Consider the following 16,956-nt stretch of genomic DNA (forward strand, 5'->3'; position numbering starts at 1 on the left):
CAACATCATGGTGGTGAGTTGATCATTACTTAACCTTAAAAATGCCCGATCCTGGACATTTATAAGGCAGCAGGATTCTAATTAAATGTGCTACTCAATTGCATTATGGGAAGCGTAGTGTTTGAAGCTTGAGCCATACCAGAGAGTCGAAACTCAGCATATTTCAGCCCCAGCTGCTTCTATTTGACTACTCTTTTTTTTTTGTAAATGTCTCTTGTGAGTCACCAGACTCTTTGGAGGTACAATATTAAATCTATGGGTTGCCCATCTAAACATCAAAAGAACAATGCTGAATTGTTATGTAACATACATGATTGTAAATAGCATGCAATAAAATTAAATATCTCAAGTGAACAAACAAAACCTGGGATATAATTTCCCTAATTACAGATACTGAAAGAACCAGTGAAAGAGAACAAGAGATGCCTCAGGCTTGGCTGACAAGTGCTGACAAATGCAGGCGGTGAGGAGAGGAGTTTGCACTTGGCAGGTTTGTCACCCACAATCCCTGCATGCTGCAAGTCTGACAGCCAGACAGACAAAGGCAGAGACAGCGGGTGTGTCTGCTATTACTCAACAGCTCTATAAGAAAGCTTCAATATGAGAGTTTTAATTATAACAGCTGGAGGGGAATTTGTGTCAATGAAGAACAGATAGCATGAATTCAATCAGGGCCACATTCAGTCAAAATGATGATCCTTTTAGAAGCATGTCTATTGTCACATGTGTATAGTGTCACAGTGCCCGAATTTTAACAGATCAACTGGAAATTTGTTACCACTGATTCCCTTTCCCATAGTCGGGAATTTCTAAAAATCATGCCACTTTGGAGTCAGCAGGGGGCAGCAAAGACAATACCTTCAGCATCATGCTTCACCAGCTACCAACAACATATGAATCATACCATGGACCACTGCAGTTTTATTGTTCCTGCAGGTTAGCAAGTTAGTTGACACAGAGATGACTGATGGCTGAATTCAGCAGCCGCACACGTGCTTTTATGGGTGTGGGCAGGCAGAGACGTGCAAAACGTGACGCTCAAGGCAAAGAAGGTCAACTGAAGTTAGAGGAAATAAATTTTTGATGCAATATCTATGTCATTATTTCCGGTTATTGCTTTTTTGCTACGAGAAATCCTCTAATAACTTAGTAAGCTTTTTAAGTGTGGGGGATAAACAGAAAAAGGGACACAAAAGGTGCTGTCAAAAGTACTGTTGTGTGAAATGGATAAAGAGGAAACCCGTATTTCTACTGTTGTCTTAACTTATACAAGTGTGAATAAGAGAGGGCTCTTTGTTTCAACACTCTTAGCTGATCCTCTGTGCCTCTGTCTCGCTGTCCCTGCACTGCTGTCTGTGTCGCCTCGTTATGAAACATTTCTGTAGGTATTATGGTATAGATATTACTGAGCTCGAGCATTTTGGTGCAATGAAAAATGATTGGATGTCTGTCTTTCTATTCTCTGCCAACTCACTGTTTTAACTGATTTTAACCTCAGTCTTTATTTATTTCCAAGTTAAACAAAATGACACCATGGCAACCATTTTGCATGCAGTGTAAGAGAAAAAGAATACACTTAAAATCTAATGATGTAAGTTCGTCTTAAATATTATATTACAGAAATATTACTATAAGCATCCCAAAATTCTGAAGTATTTTGGCATGAAAACCCACAGCCTTTCCTGTATCATAAATTCACATCTGCCATTTGTAACAAACCAAACTGCTTGAAAATTGGCTAAAAATTCAGGGAGTTATGATGAGTTTAATTGTAGACAGACTTCCTGAAGCCGCCCTGTACCAATATGGCGACGGCGATGACGCACAAAATTGAACTGTGAGCGAACAAAATGCAGTCCGGTTACAGCTGTGAACGTGCGTTATTCCACTGAGTGGTAAAGGAAAGAAAAATGTCAGACACATCCTTTGTTTTAAACTAACTTTTGCAAAGTAGCTTGTTACTGGAGGTCAGCCATCGCTGACACACTTCCAGACACCGCTCCACTGACACTCCGAGCGCTAACGTGTGCGGGGGTTCAGGGACAGTGAGGCACATGGGGGGGACGCAGTCTTTAGGAACTTCAAAACAAAACACACTGTCTGGCGTCTATAATTAGCATAAGTGTCTTTCAATGCATATTACTTAGCATTTAAAATGATATAGTTATGTTTAAAGTGGCATGTTGAGGGGGGACAACTGTTTTTCTGGAGGTGGGGGCTGGACCTCCCCTGTCCTCGTCATAATTTGCACCCATGGATCTGTTTGTAATTCCCCTAGAATTTAGAAATATAAGCACATATTAAGACTATAATTCTTCCAAAAAGCAGATTACAAAAGCAACATTTTGCAAGTACAAATAGACTGTGAGTAAATTGGACAGGCCTGTGGTGAAATGGAAAAGGTAATAAGGTGAAAGCGAGGCAGGCGCTGCAGGTGTGGAGCAGAGAGACGAAGAGCGTCTCATTTAATGAATCTGCTGCAACATGCTGCTGTTATGCTTCCCTCCTCTCTCACATCCATAAAAACACCGCAACCCCCACAAGCCCCTCTTCCCCCCATTCGGCAACCCCCCCCCTTTTTTTTTCCAGTGAAAGGATAAAGCCTGTTGCTAGGCAGGCAGTGCGACAGTTGCCATGGGAACGCTTGCAGACATAGCTGGAAGGGGGAAAACGTTGGGCAGGGTGGGGGTAAGGATGGGGTGCAAAAAGAGAGGGAGTGATGCAGAAAGAGAGAGAGAGTGTGTGTGTGTGCGCGTGTGTGTTTTTATGGGGGGAGGGGGATCCAAGTTCACGGCCAATGCCTCTGCTCTTTCAATGCTGTTTGTCTCCTCCAGCTATAGATGGAAACAAAGGGGTGCAAAGGAATGGTGATTCACATTTTGTACAAATTTGAGGCACCACATTCAGGGTTACCCTCTGATGATGTAGAGTCACAGGACGCAGGTGGGAAGTGGATGCTGAACATGAAAAAAAGATGGCTGCAGCAACTTCACAAATCTGGACCAACTGAACAACAACAACAACAATCTTAATTTATAGAGCACTTTGCCAAATCCATGTCACAAAGTGCTTCACAAATACAGGTCATCAAATCGCTAGATCTCAAAAGGAACAGATAAAAAAACAACTTGGTCTATAAAAAAAAAACAATATATATGGACCACTGGAAATATAGGAAACAGTAAGAATATGAAAAGAAAACATCCATATGCTTTAACAGAGTCTATAAAAGCACAACACAGAAAATCTTATCAAGAAGTAGCAAAAAGAAAAGGTCACTTGGCGTAATTGAGACAGACAGTTATTAAGTGTATTCAACAACCTGAAGCTACGTTTCAAGTAATTACTGCAGTACCAAAGGTGAGAAGTCCTCACCATCCTTCAGGGATGCAAAACAATTCAATTCTACAGAACAATCACGGCAATTAATGCAGCTGCATGCACCAAAGTTTTCTGAAGATACACTCTTACACTTACACACACCCTTTCACTCCCATGCTGAAGACCAAGATGAAAGGAGATAATAAGACATCTGCGGCAGACGTCAGCCTTCAAGGCTTTTTCCAGTTTCAGTCACTCTGTGGATAATGCACTGCACTGCACTGAGACACTGAGCAGACCTTCGCATCCCTGTGTCTGGAGCGGGGTGGAGGAGGATGGCCATCTGATCTGCACAGTTGCTGTTGTCCACATTGCAAAGCACAATTTATGTATACGCCGTTTTCCCCACTGCAACTAAATGGGAGCGGCCCAAAAAATTCTGAAACAATCAGGTCTCATCCAAATACACTCTCTGATGCAGTCCCCTGCACGCCAGCGAGACACAGACCCATTCAGCTGTTTGAGCTTATTCAAAACCAGCTCTTCAATTACTCGAAGGATGGTGTTAAATCAGAGGAGTGACATTAACAAAATAGTTCCGTTCCTCTGCTCTTTGTGTGAGTCTCCGCCACGCTTCGTGCCTGCCAGCATGACACACATTCCTGCCTGTGATCCACATGAATCAAACCACAATGTACTTCAATGACACAATATGGTTGCATTCCAGCCAGAGGAGCTTGTTCAATTAGCTTATCCGACGCTGTGTGGCAGAGGAACATTCAGCTTATTGCCACAATACAATGACAGACCATGCGAGTGCCAGCCAAGCTTCTGGAGCTATTAAACCAAAATTTTCCACTTGTATTCATGCACTTACAGCAATGACAATAGTGTCTGTGGTTTCCTCCGCAGCGTCAGTGTCACAGTAGCTGAAAACACAATAAGTCTTCCTAGGCGTGAGAATACAGAGGCCATGGGGCTGGGCTAAAAAGTATCAAACATAAAAGTACTCATGCAGAAACAGCAGCTATAACCTGGTACGGTGCATTTCTATTTGGGCTTCTCATACAGTACACAAGTGACTGTCAAGGCCTGTAACCTGTCGGACAATTATGATATTTAAGGCGCTTAAAACAATAGTTTCACCTTTGCGAAATAGGCTGACTCACTTTCTTGACAAGAGTTAGATGAGAAGATTTATAACACTCCTATACGTGTGCAGCAAACACACAGCTACAACTAGCAGCTGCTTATCTTATCTTGGCATAAAGAGCAGTAACAGGGGGAAACAGCCAGCCTAAAACCATGCTCATTTATGCTGTTTAGCCACACTAAACAGCTGCTGACTATGGATTCATGTTAACCGTACAGACACAAGAGTGGTATCGCTCTTCCTGTCTGACTCTCTAACAAAGACGGCAAATATTTCTCAAAATGTGGACCTGTTTCTGAAAATGAACTCAGAGAGCCACACGGGTCTGTTAAGTCTGGTCAGTACAGAATGTGCAAAGAATGAGAATCTGCTTTTCCCAAAACACTGGCTGTGATGGGTAAACCAGTCCTTTTTATATTTGTTTGCTCACGGCTTGTTTCTATGTGTGTTTCCACTATGCTGCTTATTGTAATGTCTAGTAACCTGATTATGGGTATCATAGGCCTTCATCTGACTGAGTCTGGCTTTGAGCCGAGTCCCTCCCCCTCCAGGCCTTTCTCCTCCCCCTGCATCTCCTCTCCTGCAACAGGATTTGAAGGCAAGGAGAGAGGGAGGAGGCAGAGCCAAGAGAGAAACAAAAAACGTGACTAGGCACCCAAAGCGTCCTGTTATGCAACAACTGACCCACTAACATACATTTAGAGACTCAGAGAGAGAAGCAGAGGGAGAGAGAGAGAGAGAGAGAGAGAGAGAGAGAGAGAGAGGAATTGGAGCAAACATGAGGAGCGCACTGAAAACAAGTCACACTGTGTTCACACTCCCGCATATACCTGCGCTAATCGGAGAGCTGGTGTTTTGAAAGTGACGGACGGTGTGTGCGAGTGTGTGTGTGTGTGAGGGCAGCAGACCGGCAGCCGATGCGCAAAGCGGATTGTCGCGCAGGAACAGGGCTGTTTGTGCCCTCCGTGGATTCTGTCATCTTTAGACAAAAAAATGTAAGTTTGTCTTCTTTTCATAACCGCATTAGTCCATCTTTAATGTTAGTGTAAATTGTTGGAGAGGATGCTCAGGCTGCTCTCGGTGCGCTGTTTTTATCTCGGCATATTATTTTATTTTTTCATTTCATTCCATTGGTGTTTGTTTTGGTGCTTGGGCGCATCTTCCCGATGTCAAGGTGAGGCTGTACCCCCTCTGAAGACTCAATGTGAGGGTCCGTGTGTGTGTGTGTGTGTGTGTGTGTGTGTGTGTGTGTGTGTGTGTGTGTGTGTGTGGCATGGGGGTGGGGGCTGGGGTTAAGGGATTCCTTCAGAAAAAGGTGCGTCTGTGGATATATTGGAGCGGTGCCCTGGTTGTAATGAGGCAGGGTCAACACATCCGCGCTGTTGTGTGATGGCGCATAACCCAGTTCACGGTCTACTGTGGTTCTTTTAGGGGCCACTTCACTCTGTTCATCCCAGTTTCGGTTTAATAGCACACCTGCTTTCAGATCATTATTTCAACAGCAATTATTAAGGTGAGGTAAGATAAGATAATGTGACCGTTTATTGATCAAACTCTGGAAAATGATTATTATTATTACAGAAGGAGATGATTCCACGTGAGTAACGCTGAGAGTTCGGTTGATATTGATACTCGCCTTCTTTTGGGTTAGTAGGCTAGTCCATGCAGACAACTGGAAAAATCCCATGTAGGCTCCGAGGACACACTTCTCCCCGTCACGTGTAGCACTTCTTTGTAAAGGTTAACGCGGCTGTGCAGCACTCCGGGTTAACCCTTTAGTAGGCGAGCAGTCTGAAGGAACACAACACAATCCAGAGCGCACAGACACGCATGATCACCCGTCCTCGATCCATGTGGACATTTCAGGTCTTTCGCTTTGTTTTACAACGTCGGCTCGGTCCGATGGGAGCCAAGAACAGAGAGGGATGAAGAATGGTGAAGTTCACGGGCTCTGATGAGTGCAGCCCCAGGCCAGGTGAGGTGTGGATCCCGAACATCTGGATCAAATGTGGGTCAGACGTGTGCATGTGTTCCTGAGCAGCTCAGGTGACAGCTTCTGTGGAAGCGAGCTATACATTTTTCATAACAGAGCGGATTTTAAATGTGTAGTTTTTATTGAGACGCGTCTATTTTTGAGACGAATTTCGTAGCATGGACGGACCCGTGCAGTCGCCTCGGATGACTGAGGATCCGATTAAATATGCATGAAGACGATTTGTCAGACAGGGCAACAAAGGAGGCATGCGGAGTGATATATTTCTCACAATGTGTTGCTATGTGGATGTTACGTGGTGGGGATTTTTGTTAGTTTTCTGCTTTGCGCTCTACCTTGTCGAAGACGCAGTTAACCGATGCATTATGGCCTTAAACTGTACCTAAGCGGCTATAAACAACTCCGTCTGGCTGCAGCCCAGCACGGGTTCAGCGGTGGAGCAGATGTTTTTAGAACTTGGAGTCACACCAGTGACAAAGACGAGGCATTTTATGTGATGTTTTACAATTTGTTCTGAGAGGAAAAACTAATTTTTATGTCATTTTCCACACCGGCTTTGTGGTTTATACACTGCACGTGGGCATGGTCACCCGCCTCTATCTATTGCCGTGTTAGGGCATCACATGCCGTTTATGACATATTATTTCACAAATAACAGCAGTGTGAACCTGCGAGTTTGTAGATGAGAAGAATGATTTCAGATTTTGTTGGGAGTGTGTTCAGGACAGGCTGTCTTTCCCTCAGTGGAGTGGAGCATTGGCAGGGAGCATTTTACGCATTGGAAGTTGTGCATGTGCCGCATCTGGAGCTGTATGAGGTCAAGGAAACACTTAAGATGTTACGCAGGTTGCATAATAAATGAATTAAATAATTAAAATGGATTAAAGAACGGGGCAGATTATGCAATCGATGGAAACCCATAGTCTGTGGCTGTGCAGCGCTGCATGCGCTTTGCTGCGGAGCGGCCGCTGCCAATTGGTTGGCGCACACACTGGGTCTCTATGCCAGCTATGAATGTAGGTCACATTAGTCCTGTGGGAGGGGGATGAGGCGCCCAACGCTGCTGACTAGAAAGGCAGAATAAAAAAACCCCACCAAAATAAATCCTCGCCCCGCCATAACAAAGAAACGAGTCAGGCATGCAGGAATACAAGTGTGGCACACTGATAAAAGTCCTGCACACTTAAAGAAATATCATTTCACTTAGCAAAACTTATGCAATCTAATAAAAAAATAAAATAAAATATGTAGTATAAGCCTAGTCCTTCACTGATCTGCACTGTTGAGGCAACTGTGTTGATTGTGATTAAAACCTGCCCCTGTCTGTCTCAATAAGTGACCTGTGAGGACAGATCACTCTCAGGAGCGTCTCCATTCTGTCCTACTTTGTGGCCTCTTGACTTTTTCGTCGTTTCCTGGCACATGTAAGATGATAAAAGATGAGGGCGTGCTTTGTTATTGTGCTGTGGTTTGGAGCCAGCACAGAGGCGAATTACAGCATTTAGTAGGCCACGGGAGCACATGTGACTGGTGCAACACATGGACTGAGTCACTCAGCTTTTTTTTTTTCCCTTTTCCAGAGAGGGGTTATATGGCAGTGTGTTCGTGGAACAAGGATCTAGCTGGGATAGGACTCCGCCTTGCTGGCATGCTGCCTTATTCCTTACCCCCCTCCCTTCCCCTCTCCTTTTTCTTGAGAAGATAAAGTCAGGCCCCAGACTTGGAATTCAAGCAGACCCCACCCATGACCCCCCAAACCTGTACCACGTGCCATACATTGCATTTTTTCCAGGGTGGGATCGGGGGGAGGGCAACAGTTTCATCATCCCCCTTTTTCTCTGAAGCGTGAGCCGCCCCCCCCCTCTTTTTTTTATTTTAGACCTGCTTCCATTTCCTGAAACACTCCACAGAAACACGTGCAGGGGTTTGAACTCAGTCCACTGTTTCCAAAGCTCATTGCCACATTTAGACTCTTGCGGCGTGGGCCCTGTGGTCGTGCGAACGAGTGCAACTTGGATTCTTTTACTGTGCTATCATTCCACAAGTGCCACAGAGACCTAGTGATGACACGTGAAGAGTATATGATAAATTAGAAAGAGTAATCTAGGGCAGGAATGTGTGCAGAGGAGCAGGGCTGTGACACGCTGTAGCCTCGCTTGTTTCAGTGGGATGTACTTGTGCATCTGAGCTGGAAAATGTGATTTATGTGTGCAAATGAAACGGCTGCAGTTTTAACTTGCTTTTTGGCAGCGGTGATTTATTCGCCGTGTTTCTGCTGTTGTGGCTTTAAGCAGCTGCGGAAACGTAAACCTGTTGTAATTTTGGTGACAAAGAGGGCGAGTGAAATGGATTTACAGGCTGAGCTGTGAAGGAGACACGTTGGAGGTCGGTATGATTCAGGCTCATTCAAATGGTTGGAAATGGAGGGGTGTTACAGAGGCAGAGGCAAACACGCAGCAAAAAGCCAGAACCACCACTGTGACTTAATTAAAGTGACTGTAGGAGAGATGTGAAATATACACACTCAGTGACGTCAATCACCCTCCTTTTGTTACAGAACGCTGTTTTCTCACCATCTGCTTTTGGCCGTGTCAAACCACTGGTTCAGAGGACGGGAGAGAAAGTCCGATATGATTGGCTGCCCTTTCTGTTTTCCCCCCTTTTGTTGCTATGGGTGACACATTCCTTCTATTGATGCAATACCAACATTGTCGCAATTGCCTCTGGTTTCCCCCCTACCCAGCTACAGTGTAATCTCATCTCCAGCCCTCTCTTTGTTTTAACTCTCCCTCATTGATTCCCTCCATTTCTTTGTCTCTGCTCCACTTGCTCTCACCTCCATCTATATTTAGACAATGCTCTAATTCTCCGTGCCTCCTTGTTCTTTTTTTGTCTTCCCATCTCTTTTCATCTTTTTTTTCGATCTGTCCCTTGTCTCTCGCCGCCTCACCTCTCCGCAGCTCGACTGACCTATATTCCAGCGAGCCGTTCAGTGGAAGCAGCTAGACTTCTGTTTACAGAGTGCGGTCGGTCGCCAGTTTCTGGGTCAGTGGGACATGCTGAGAAAAAAAGTCTCTCCCTTCATTCTTTCTCTCTCGTGCCCAACAGCCACATGTCAAAGGCTCACGAGGATAACCTTAAACCAGACCGCAAAGCAGAGGGGAAAAAATCTAGACACTTTTAAACAAATGTGGTGTGAATGTAGATTCTTAGATTAAATGTGATTCATTGGAGAAAAAAAAATAATTAAAACATGTCTGCCATTCTCTGCATTTCGGACATAAAAAAACTCCTCTTCTGAGAATCTGGGCTCAAATCCATATTCATTGCGAGGATATGCCTGTAGTTACGTAATGGTGTCAGATCCTGAGGAAGAGCAGAGTAGAACCAGTGCAAACACCTCGCCAGATTATGAGATTACAGGTTCAGACAGTGTAATAGTGTTTATGCAGTTTAACCCAGAGTACAGATGTTGAGTAACATATTAACTGCTGCGGGTAAAAATGGATGGGAACTGCTGTGACCCTATTATAATGCATACATTTAAATAGAAAACACCAATACATAAGAAAGGGTATACATTTTGATATGTTTGACCTTCAATACTCGAGTCATTTTGCCAATCTGATTATTAGGCTCATGGCAGTCCAAAGTGCAGAAAGGGCCATTTGTTTGTGTCTCACATGTCTGAAAGTCATGCAGAAACACAATAACAACACGTGTGACCTAATTATTTTCCGGGCAGAGGCTAAATGCAACATATCCTGTCTGAAGTCAGGTAATCACCAAAATCTTTAGATTCATCCTTGGGGAAACATCAATATCTGTACCAAAATTTGTTTTTTGGTTTTTTTTTTACTCTAGTTGTTGAGATATTTCTTGAGTGGTGGACCAACAGATGACCAACACTGTCACCCCTACAGCCATGCTGCTAACATGGCTAAAAGCAGAAGATCCTATTTAAGAAGATTCTTTGTCTTTTTTATTTCTTTGGTGTTATGCCCTAATAATTACTCTGGTTTTGTCTGGAGGTCCACCTGTTCAGCTCATTACAGAGGTCTCACTGCTCTATTTGTGCTCTGAGTCACCCATCTCCATAGTTATGAGACTTTCCGACCTGCCTCGTGTTTCACCCTAATGTTAACAGGCCGAGTTTTTCCTGCCTGTGTCCCGCCTCCCGCCTCCTTTCTTTCCAGGCGCCCTTGACCTATATTTATCAAAGCCCCACCTCCCAGCTGCCCCCACACCTCCAAATCTCTTGCCTCAGTCTCAGCGTCTTTATCCCTGACCTGCACTGGCTGCGTCTTTTGTCTGCCTTATCTGCTCACTCTGCATCATTGATTTGGCATTGAGTTGCTTTGGCGAAGAATGCTGCCACATTCCTGTGCGGATGAACGCGTGGGGGTAGTGGTGTTTCAGCCGTGCTTGTCGATGGGGTTTCTCAGTGGAAAAGGGGGTTGGCCGTCCCTCATAGAGGGTTTTTCCTTTTCATGAAATATTGGAAAACGGATCCTGGGAACCCCACCAGCCCCACATCTGACTCACCCTTTGCTCAGTCTGGCCCAGATACTCATCAGGCAAACAAAAAAAGCTAATCCTTAAACAGTCTAGGTTTGTGCTCTCAGGATGCATCACACTGATGCACATTCTGTGGTGTGATGCATGTGCCTCGGTTGCCATATATTCCATTTCTAATTACCAGCCTTTTATTTTTACCTTTAGCTGCCTCAAAAAATGTGAGCTCAGATAGTCGTACATGTTTAAAACATTATACAGATGCCTTTATAACTACTGGGTGACATGATGAAACAGGACCGTCAGCCTTGCAATGAACTCAGTGCCCTCATTACATCACAAAAGTCAACATCAACCCACCAGGCTAAAGGTCAGGGGTCATAGGCTGCAGACGGAGCAGATCAATAGCAAGGCCTAAAGGTCAGACAGTGAGGTCTGGTGACCATTTATTGGTTGCCAGGGGTGACACCATCATTTAAAGCCAGACATGCCAAAACAGCAAAGGAAAGCTGCCGGGATGTAGAAATGTGTCTTTCATCACTACGCCTGCTTTAAAGAATAACAAAATTAGGAGAAATGACAAAAATGCCTTAAAAGATTCATTTTAAGTCTGATATAAGAATGCATCATGGAGCACCAGCAGTCCACATGGATTAACATATCTTTTTTCTTCTGTCTTTATCTCTGCAGCCTTTCATCTTGCAGTCAACCGCAGAGAGAAGAGAGACAGACAGAGGGAGCGAGAGCGAGGCTCCCCAAGAGACTGACACGCCGAGGTAGACGGGCCGACCTACATCCTGCTGTTTGCATGGAGATCTAGGACACTTCTCTGCAAGCTTAGCTCAGTGTGCCGTTTTTATGCGAAACCTTCAACAACCAACAGCGGAAAAGCAAGAGGAAAAAAGACATCTAATTTTTCCAATCAATTTTAAGGACATTTGTGCTTTTTCAAGACTGATCTGATCCACTAAGGGTCCGTGATACTTTGAAGAGTCCGGACACTGAACCAAAAACCCTTTAAGTGGATAAATGAGGGTTGCTAATGCTGAGCTCCAGCTGTTCTTTATCTTTTTGACTCATCTGGACACTTGAGTCCCCCGCTGTCATAACTACACCGAACCTGCAATAAACAGGACACATACTTTCAAAGGCTGTTTTTGTCACACCCCCTCTTCCCCTTCACCTCTGACCTGGTTCACCCAAGAAACAATTCAAACTGGCTGCCACTAGACAAGAATGGAAAATCTGACTACAGCTCTCAAGACATTAAACAAAAACTCAGGGAATGACCTAGACTGCCTTGAGACTTTCAATGGTTATAAAGAGTCTTCTTCTGTCCAAGGAAGTCCAACTCGCATGGGGCGCCTCATCAAGCCCAAACCCAACATCACCTGCAGGCGAAAGCGCGAGTTCATTTCTGATGAGAAGAAAGATGCCTCATATTGGGAGAAACGGCGCAAAAACAATGAGGCCGCTAAGCGCTCGCGGGAGAAACGACGTCTCAATGATATGGTTTTGGAGAACCGTGTCATTGCACTCAATGATGAGAATGTGAGGCTCAAGACAGAGCTGCTCCAGCTGAAGCTGCGCTTCGGCCTCATAAGCACTGCCTCCTACATTGAAAAGAGCCAGCAGATTGGTGGAGGCAACAACACAGGAAATGGAGGCTCATCCTCCTCTTCTTCTACTCAGTACTACTCCAGTGGTTACTCGAGCAGTTCTCAGGTGATGATGAACTCTGATTCCTCAGAAACGGAGCAATCGGGACGCAGCGAGGGCCCCAGGCAGCTGGTGAAATACTCCCCACGTGGCTCCCTCTCTGACATGTCTGATGGCTCCTCCAGGGACAGCCCTGAGCCGATTCCTTTTGAGATCAAACAGGAAGGTGACAGGCTGGAGATGGACATTGCCAATGGCACCACCACTCAGATCATGTTCAACATCCACCGTGGTCTGGCCTCTGTGCCCACCCACCACCAGATCCAGCAGCATTCTCAGGAACTGAAGGCTGCATATCACAGCCAACAGCAGCAGCAGCACTGCCTTCACCAACAACAACAACCCCATCAGGAGCCTGTTACTGCTATCAACACTGTCAGCCAACCTGCCCCTCACCCACCTGCTGCCCAGAGAAGCGTCATTCTGTATGGCTCCAGCAGTGCCTCCTATCCTGTGGACACCCTGGCGAGGCCCCAAGACACTGATCTGCAAGCAGCCCAGAGGCAGAGCAGCAGCAGCAGCAGCCGACTGTCCCAGTCAATTACAGAGAGCTCCACAGAGACGCTGGCTGAGGTGACAAAACAGCTGGAGAGGAAGACATTAGACTCCCCGCCATATGAGCTTGCAGACAGCCGTAATGAGGCTGGAGAGAGACAGGTGTACAGAGTTTGCCACCTTCCACAGCAAAACCTGCAACAGGAGCAGCAGCAGCACCAGCAAGAGAGCGATTTGTCTGCAGAGCTCCTCCACAAACAAGTGGAGGGGGTCAACCACTCCCACCTATACCATCATCTCCAGCAGCCCCATCATTCATACCTTAGTGCCCAAGATGAAGAGCCGCCTGTGCTTACCTATGAGGGTGGGCCCAGGAGCGAGCCTTACTACCAAGGCCAATCAAGCTCCTCCAGCAAGGACACCTCATCCAGTGATGGAGATCCCCGCAGCTCTGACAAAGAGGCCTCCACAGATGATGATGAGTCCCCCTCCTCATCCTGCTCAGATATGGGCAGCTACCACAACCAACATCCTACTGGTGTCCACCAGCCTGCCTCACCTCTGCCCCCCTCCCAGGCCTGCTCTCAGGCCCAGGGACGGGATCCCCAGGGGGAGGTGAAGGGCACAGCATTGCCTCACAAACTCAGACTCAAACACCGGGCCATGAGCACCGGGAGCAGCGGCAACTGCTCCGGCCAGGAGTCCCCAACAACCCCTCCCTCTGCCACGCCACCTCCCCTGCCCCAGCATCCCTACTTGTCCCTCATGCCACAGCAGAACAGTAAGGCAGAGAGTCCAGGTGGAGCCTGTAAACAGACGGCCTCAGCGGAGGGAGCCAGAAAGGAAAGCGGGAAAAAGGAGACAGGTGGACGACGGAACAAGAGGCGAGATTAGGTGACTTGAGTTTTTAGAACTTGTCACAACTTAAACAAAAGACATTTCTCCTCTGAACACTACCCTGCCATCATGCCTTTGCCCTATAATCAAATCCCCTCCTCAAGCCCTTGGGACAGGAAGCTGGGCTTTTCTAAACCCCTACCCCCAATATCACCAAAAAGGCTGGACATCTTGTAGGGCTGTACCATATTTGTATATATTGTACAGATTTGTCATTTCTTACATCCTTTACATACTTAGAGAAGCACTTTTGTTTATGTAATGAGAGGAGGAATGGAACTGCCTGCTTTTCTACTTTTGCCATCCAACAATATACAGCACAGTGCATCAGCATACATCAACATTTTGATCACTTACAAACAAGAATGTAGGAAAACGAAAAGTTTTGAGCTTTATCAGTACTATGAATTTGGTACATATCTGACTGTAGACAAACATACACATGTATGGCTATCTGCCTTAATTAAAATCAAATGCAAACATACACTGGGGACATCCCCTCGACCAAAGAAGCACCAACACTATTCAGTTCCATACCTCTTCCCAGACCCTACCTCTACCAACCCATACTCTCCCCAGCCATCTCCATTATTTCACAAAAGATCGCCATCACCTTTATTTTTTAAGCACTTGGTTTGTATATTACTGTGATATATGAATATATGTATCTATTATAAATATATATTTTACAAAGAAATTTGAATACAAATTCAACAAAAATGCGACAAACCTGCAATGGTTAAAGAGGGTTTTGAAAGTGACCATCTTATTTTGAATCACAATTACTGTACAGCCACATTGTCCACTGTTGTTACAGGACCCATTCAAATTCAAACACCTCTCTCTTGATTGTTAAGCTTTAGCATTAATCATTTGTTAATGCCCTGTTTACACAGAAATGGCCGTCCAGTTTGGAGCGCCAACAGCACTGAATGGAGAACATGTTGTTTCCTGAGGCAAGGGCCTCGTTAAAATGTTTGGATTTCTTAACCTTTACCCAGCCTTTAAATATTCGGTGGAATTCACCAGCTGCAGGCTATAAGCCTTTAGTTTATTTGAGCTTTATCAAACATATATTGTTGTTGTTACCATTCACTGGCCCAGTGTATTTATTTCCCTCTTCTCCACACGTCCATCACTGTAGAAAAGCCCACAGGAACATAGACGGAGAATGTGTACAGACCTTTTTAGATACATACTTCAGCCTTGAGTTCGAACTGTAATGCAGGCATGGGATGCTTGGAGGCAAAAGCAGGAGGTCACATTCATTAAAACACACTACAATGCACTGAGTTCTGATCAAGTTCCTCTTGTGTAACCCAGGAGAACCCTCCATAGTTACTGTACATTTGTTGGACATGAAATTAGGTTTTGTAGTGTGACCAAACATGACTCTTTAGGCCCATAGATCCCACATAATTGAGTTATTGTGAAATAAAAGCTAATGCAAAACCAAATTTCTCCAACCCTCCAATTGGTGCCAATTCCCCAACAACAATCTGAGCATAAATTAATGAAGAAAAGGACGCCCCTTGTTTCCCATGTGCCTCCATTACTCATTTCAGGGGTTATTCATCCCTTTCTCATGGTAGTTCTGCAACTGGGCAGTGATGAATTGCCTGCACTGGATATTAGTTTAACAAAAGTCTATGTACCATGTTTGGCTTTTTGGTGCTTGTGTATAAATGTAAAGCTTCCCCCACCCCACCCCGAACAACACTGTAATGATGATTTCATTGGTTTTATATCCTCTTTTTTTTCTTCAAGGTGTTGTTCTGTTTCCCTCTATACTGTGTCTTTCTCCTATTGACTGTGATGACATGTATTTGCCTCATTCCTCCTCCCTCTTCCCCCCTTTTCAGTGTGTATTAATCAGTAATGTTTGTGGTTTTGCTGATGGTTTTACAAAAACGACAAGAGGACAAAAAAAAGAAACAGGCAAAGATAGTGTGGTGTTTAGAGATGGGTGGTGGTTGGTCTAGTTGGTCATTACCATCGCTTCCTTTTGACATGAATATGTATGTAAAGACACTAATGTTCATTGTGGAAGATGGGAGCATTTCAAGATCGAAAAATAAAATAAAAAGAATGTTGACCCTATCAACATATCATGAAAACAGCCTGTTTCCTCTGTTCTTTCACCAGTGTGGCACAGCACAATGAAACCTGTTTGGATGTTATACACATTTGTTACTGAATCGCCAACCTATCACGCTAAAAGCAAGGCTAACATTGAGCTGGGCAGCCATTCTCATCAGTCCAAGACTCTTTCATTTTAAGCAGCAGCGACTGTCTGAAGGCAGCACTCACAAACTGGAGGCCTGGCTCATCATCTTAACTGCTGTGACGATGTTCTATAAACATTATGCCAGAACCATCAGTTAGGTAATGTATTACTCACTGATGGACCTAACAGAATGACTCACCATCGGTGACCAAACAGAATAAATTAAGGCAATAGAGAATTTTAAACATACTTGGTATTAATCTTTTCTATCCCGAGAGCACTTTCAAAGTTTCTTGATACTGTATGCCATATTATATAAAGACATGGCCCTGTTTCCTGTAAGGTTGTCTATTTTTGAGGTTCAGAATTTTTAGACTTTTCTCAAAAACTGAAGATTGAGACAAAAGCGAACCTTGACAGGCACACCCTGTTTCCACTGCGCAGAGATATAGCCTTATATAGAGCTTACGATTCCCCATGGGCGATGCACTCTTTTTGGCATCTGAGGCTAATCTGTAATGAGAGGAGCTTCGCGGTGACACACTTTGCCTGGTGGGGCCAGCAAACTCCCCAGCAAGCTTGTCTGATGTAACACTGGCATACTTCTACTAATAGACACAAGCTCAATGCATGAAA

General features: G+C 44.9%; 1 protein-coding gene across 2 annotated transcripts; it reads left to right on the forward strand.

The window, feature by feature from the left end:
- Positions 1 to 5,141: 5,141 nt before the first annotated feature.
- On the forward strand, positions 5,142 to 16,210 carry nfil3-2 (nuclear factor, interleukin 3 regulated, member 2). Of its 2 annotated transcripts, none has more exons than XM_070981246.1 (2): positions 5,142 to 5,469; positions 11,673 to 16,210. In XM_070981246.1, the coding sequence occupies exon 2, from the start codon at positions 12,219 to 12,221 to the stop codon at positions 14,088 to 14,090; it is 1,872 nt and encodes a 623-aa protein (XP_070837347.1). In that variant the 5' UTR covers positions 5,142 to 5,469; positions 11,673 to 12,218; the 3' UTR covers positions 14,091 to 16,210. The 2 variants fall into 2 exon arrangements, with proteins under 2 accessions (XP_070837347.1, XP_070837346.1); XM_070981245.1 differs by lacking the exon at positions 5,142 to 5,469 and adding an exon at positions 5,836 to 6,449.
- The last annotated feature ends 746 nt before the right edge of the window (positions 16,211 to 16,956 follow it).

The sequence above is a fragment of the Chaetodon trifascialis genome, chromosome 15 (assembly GCF_039877785.1).
Source record: "Chaetodon trifascialis isolate fChaTrf1 chromosome 15, fChaTrf1.hap1, whole genome shotgun sequence".
In the NCBI taxonomy this organism is placed as follows: Eukaryota; Metazoa; Chordata; class Actinopteri; order Chaetodontiformes; family Chaetodontidae; genus Chaetodon; species Chaetodon trifascialis.

Excerpts from the sequence above, each read along its gene's own strand:
- nfil3-2 (XM_070981246.1), top strand. The coding sequence starts at position 12,219 with ATGGAAAATCTGACTACAGCTCTCAAGACATTAAACAAAAACTCAGGG.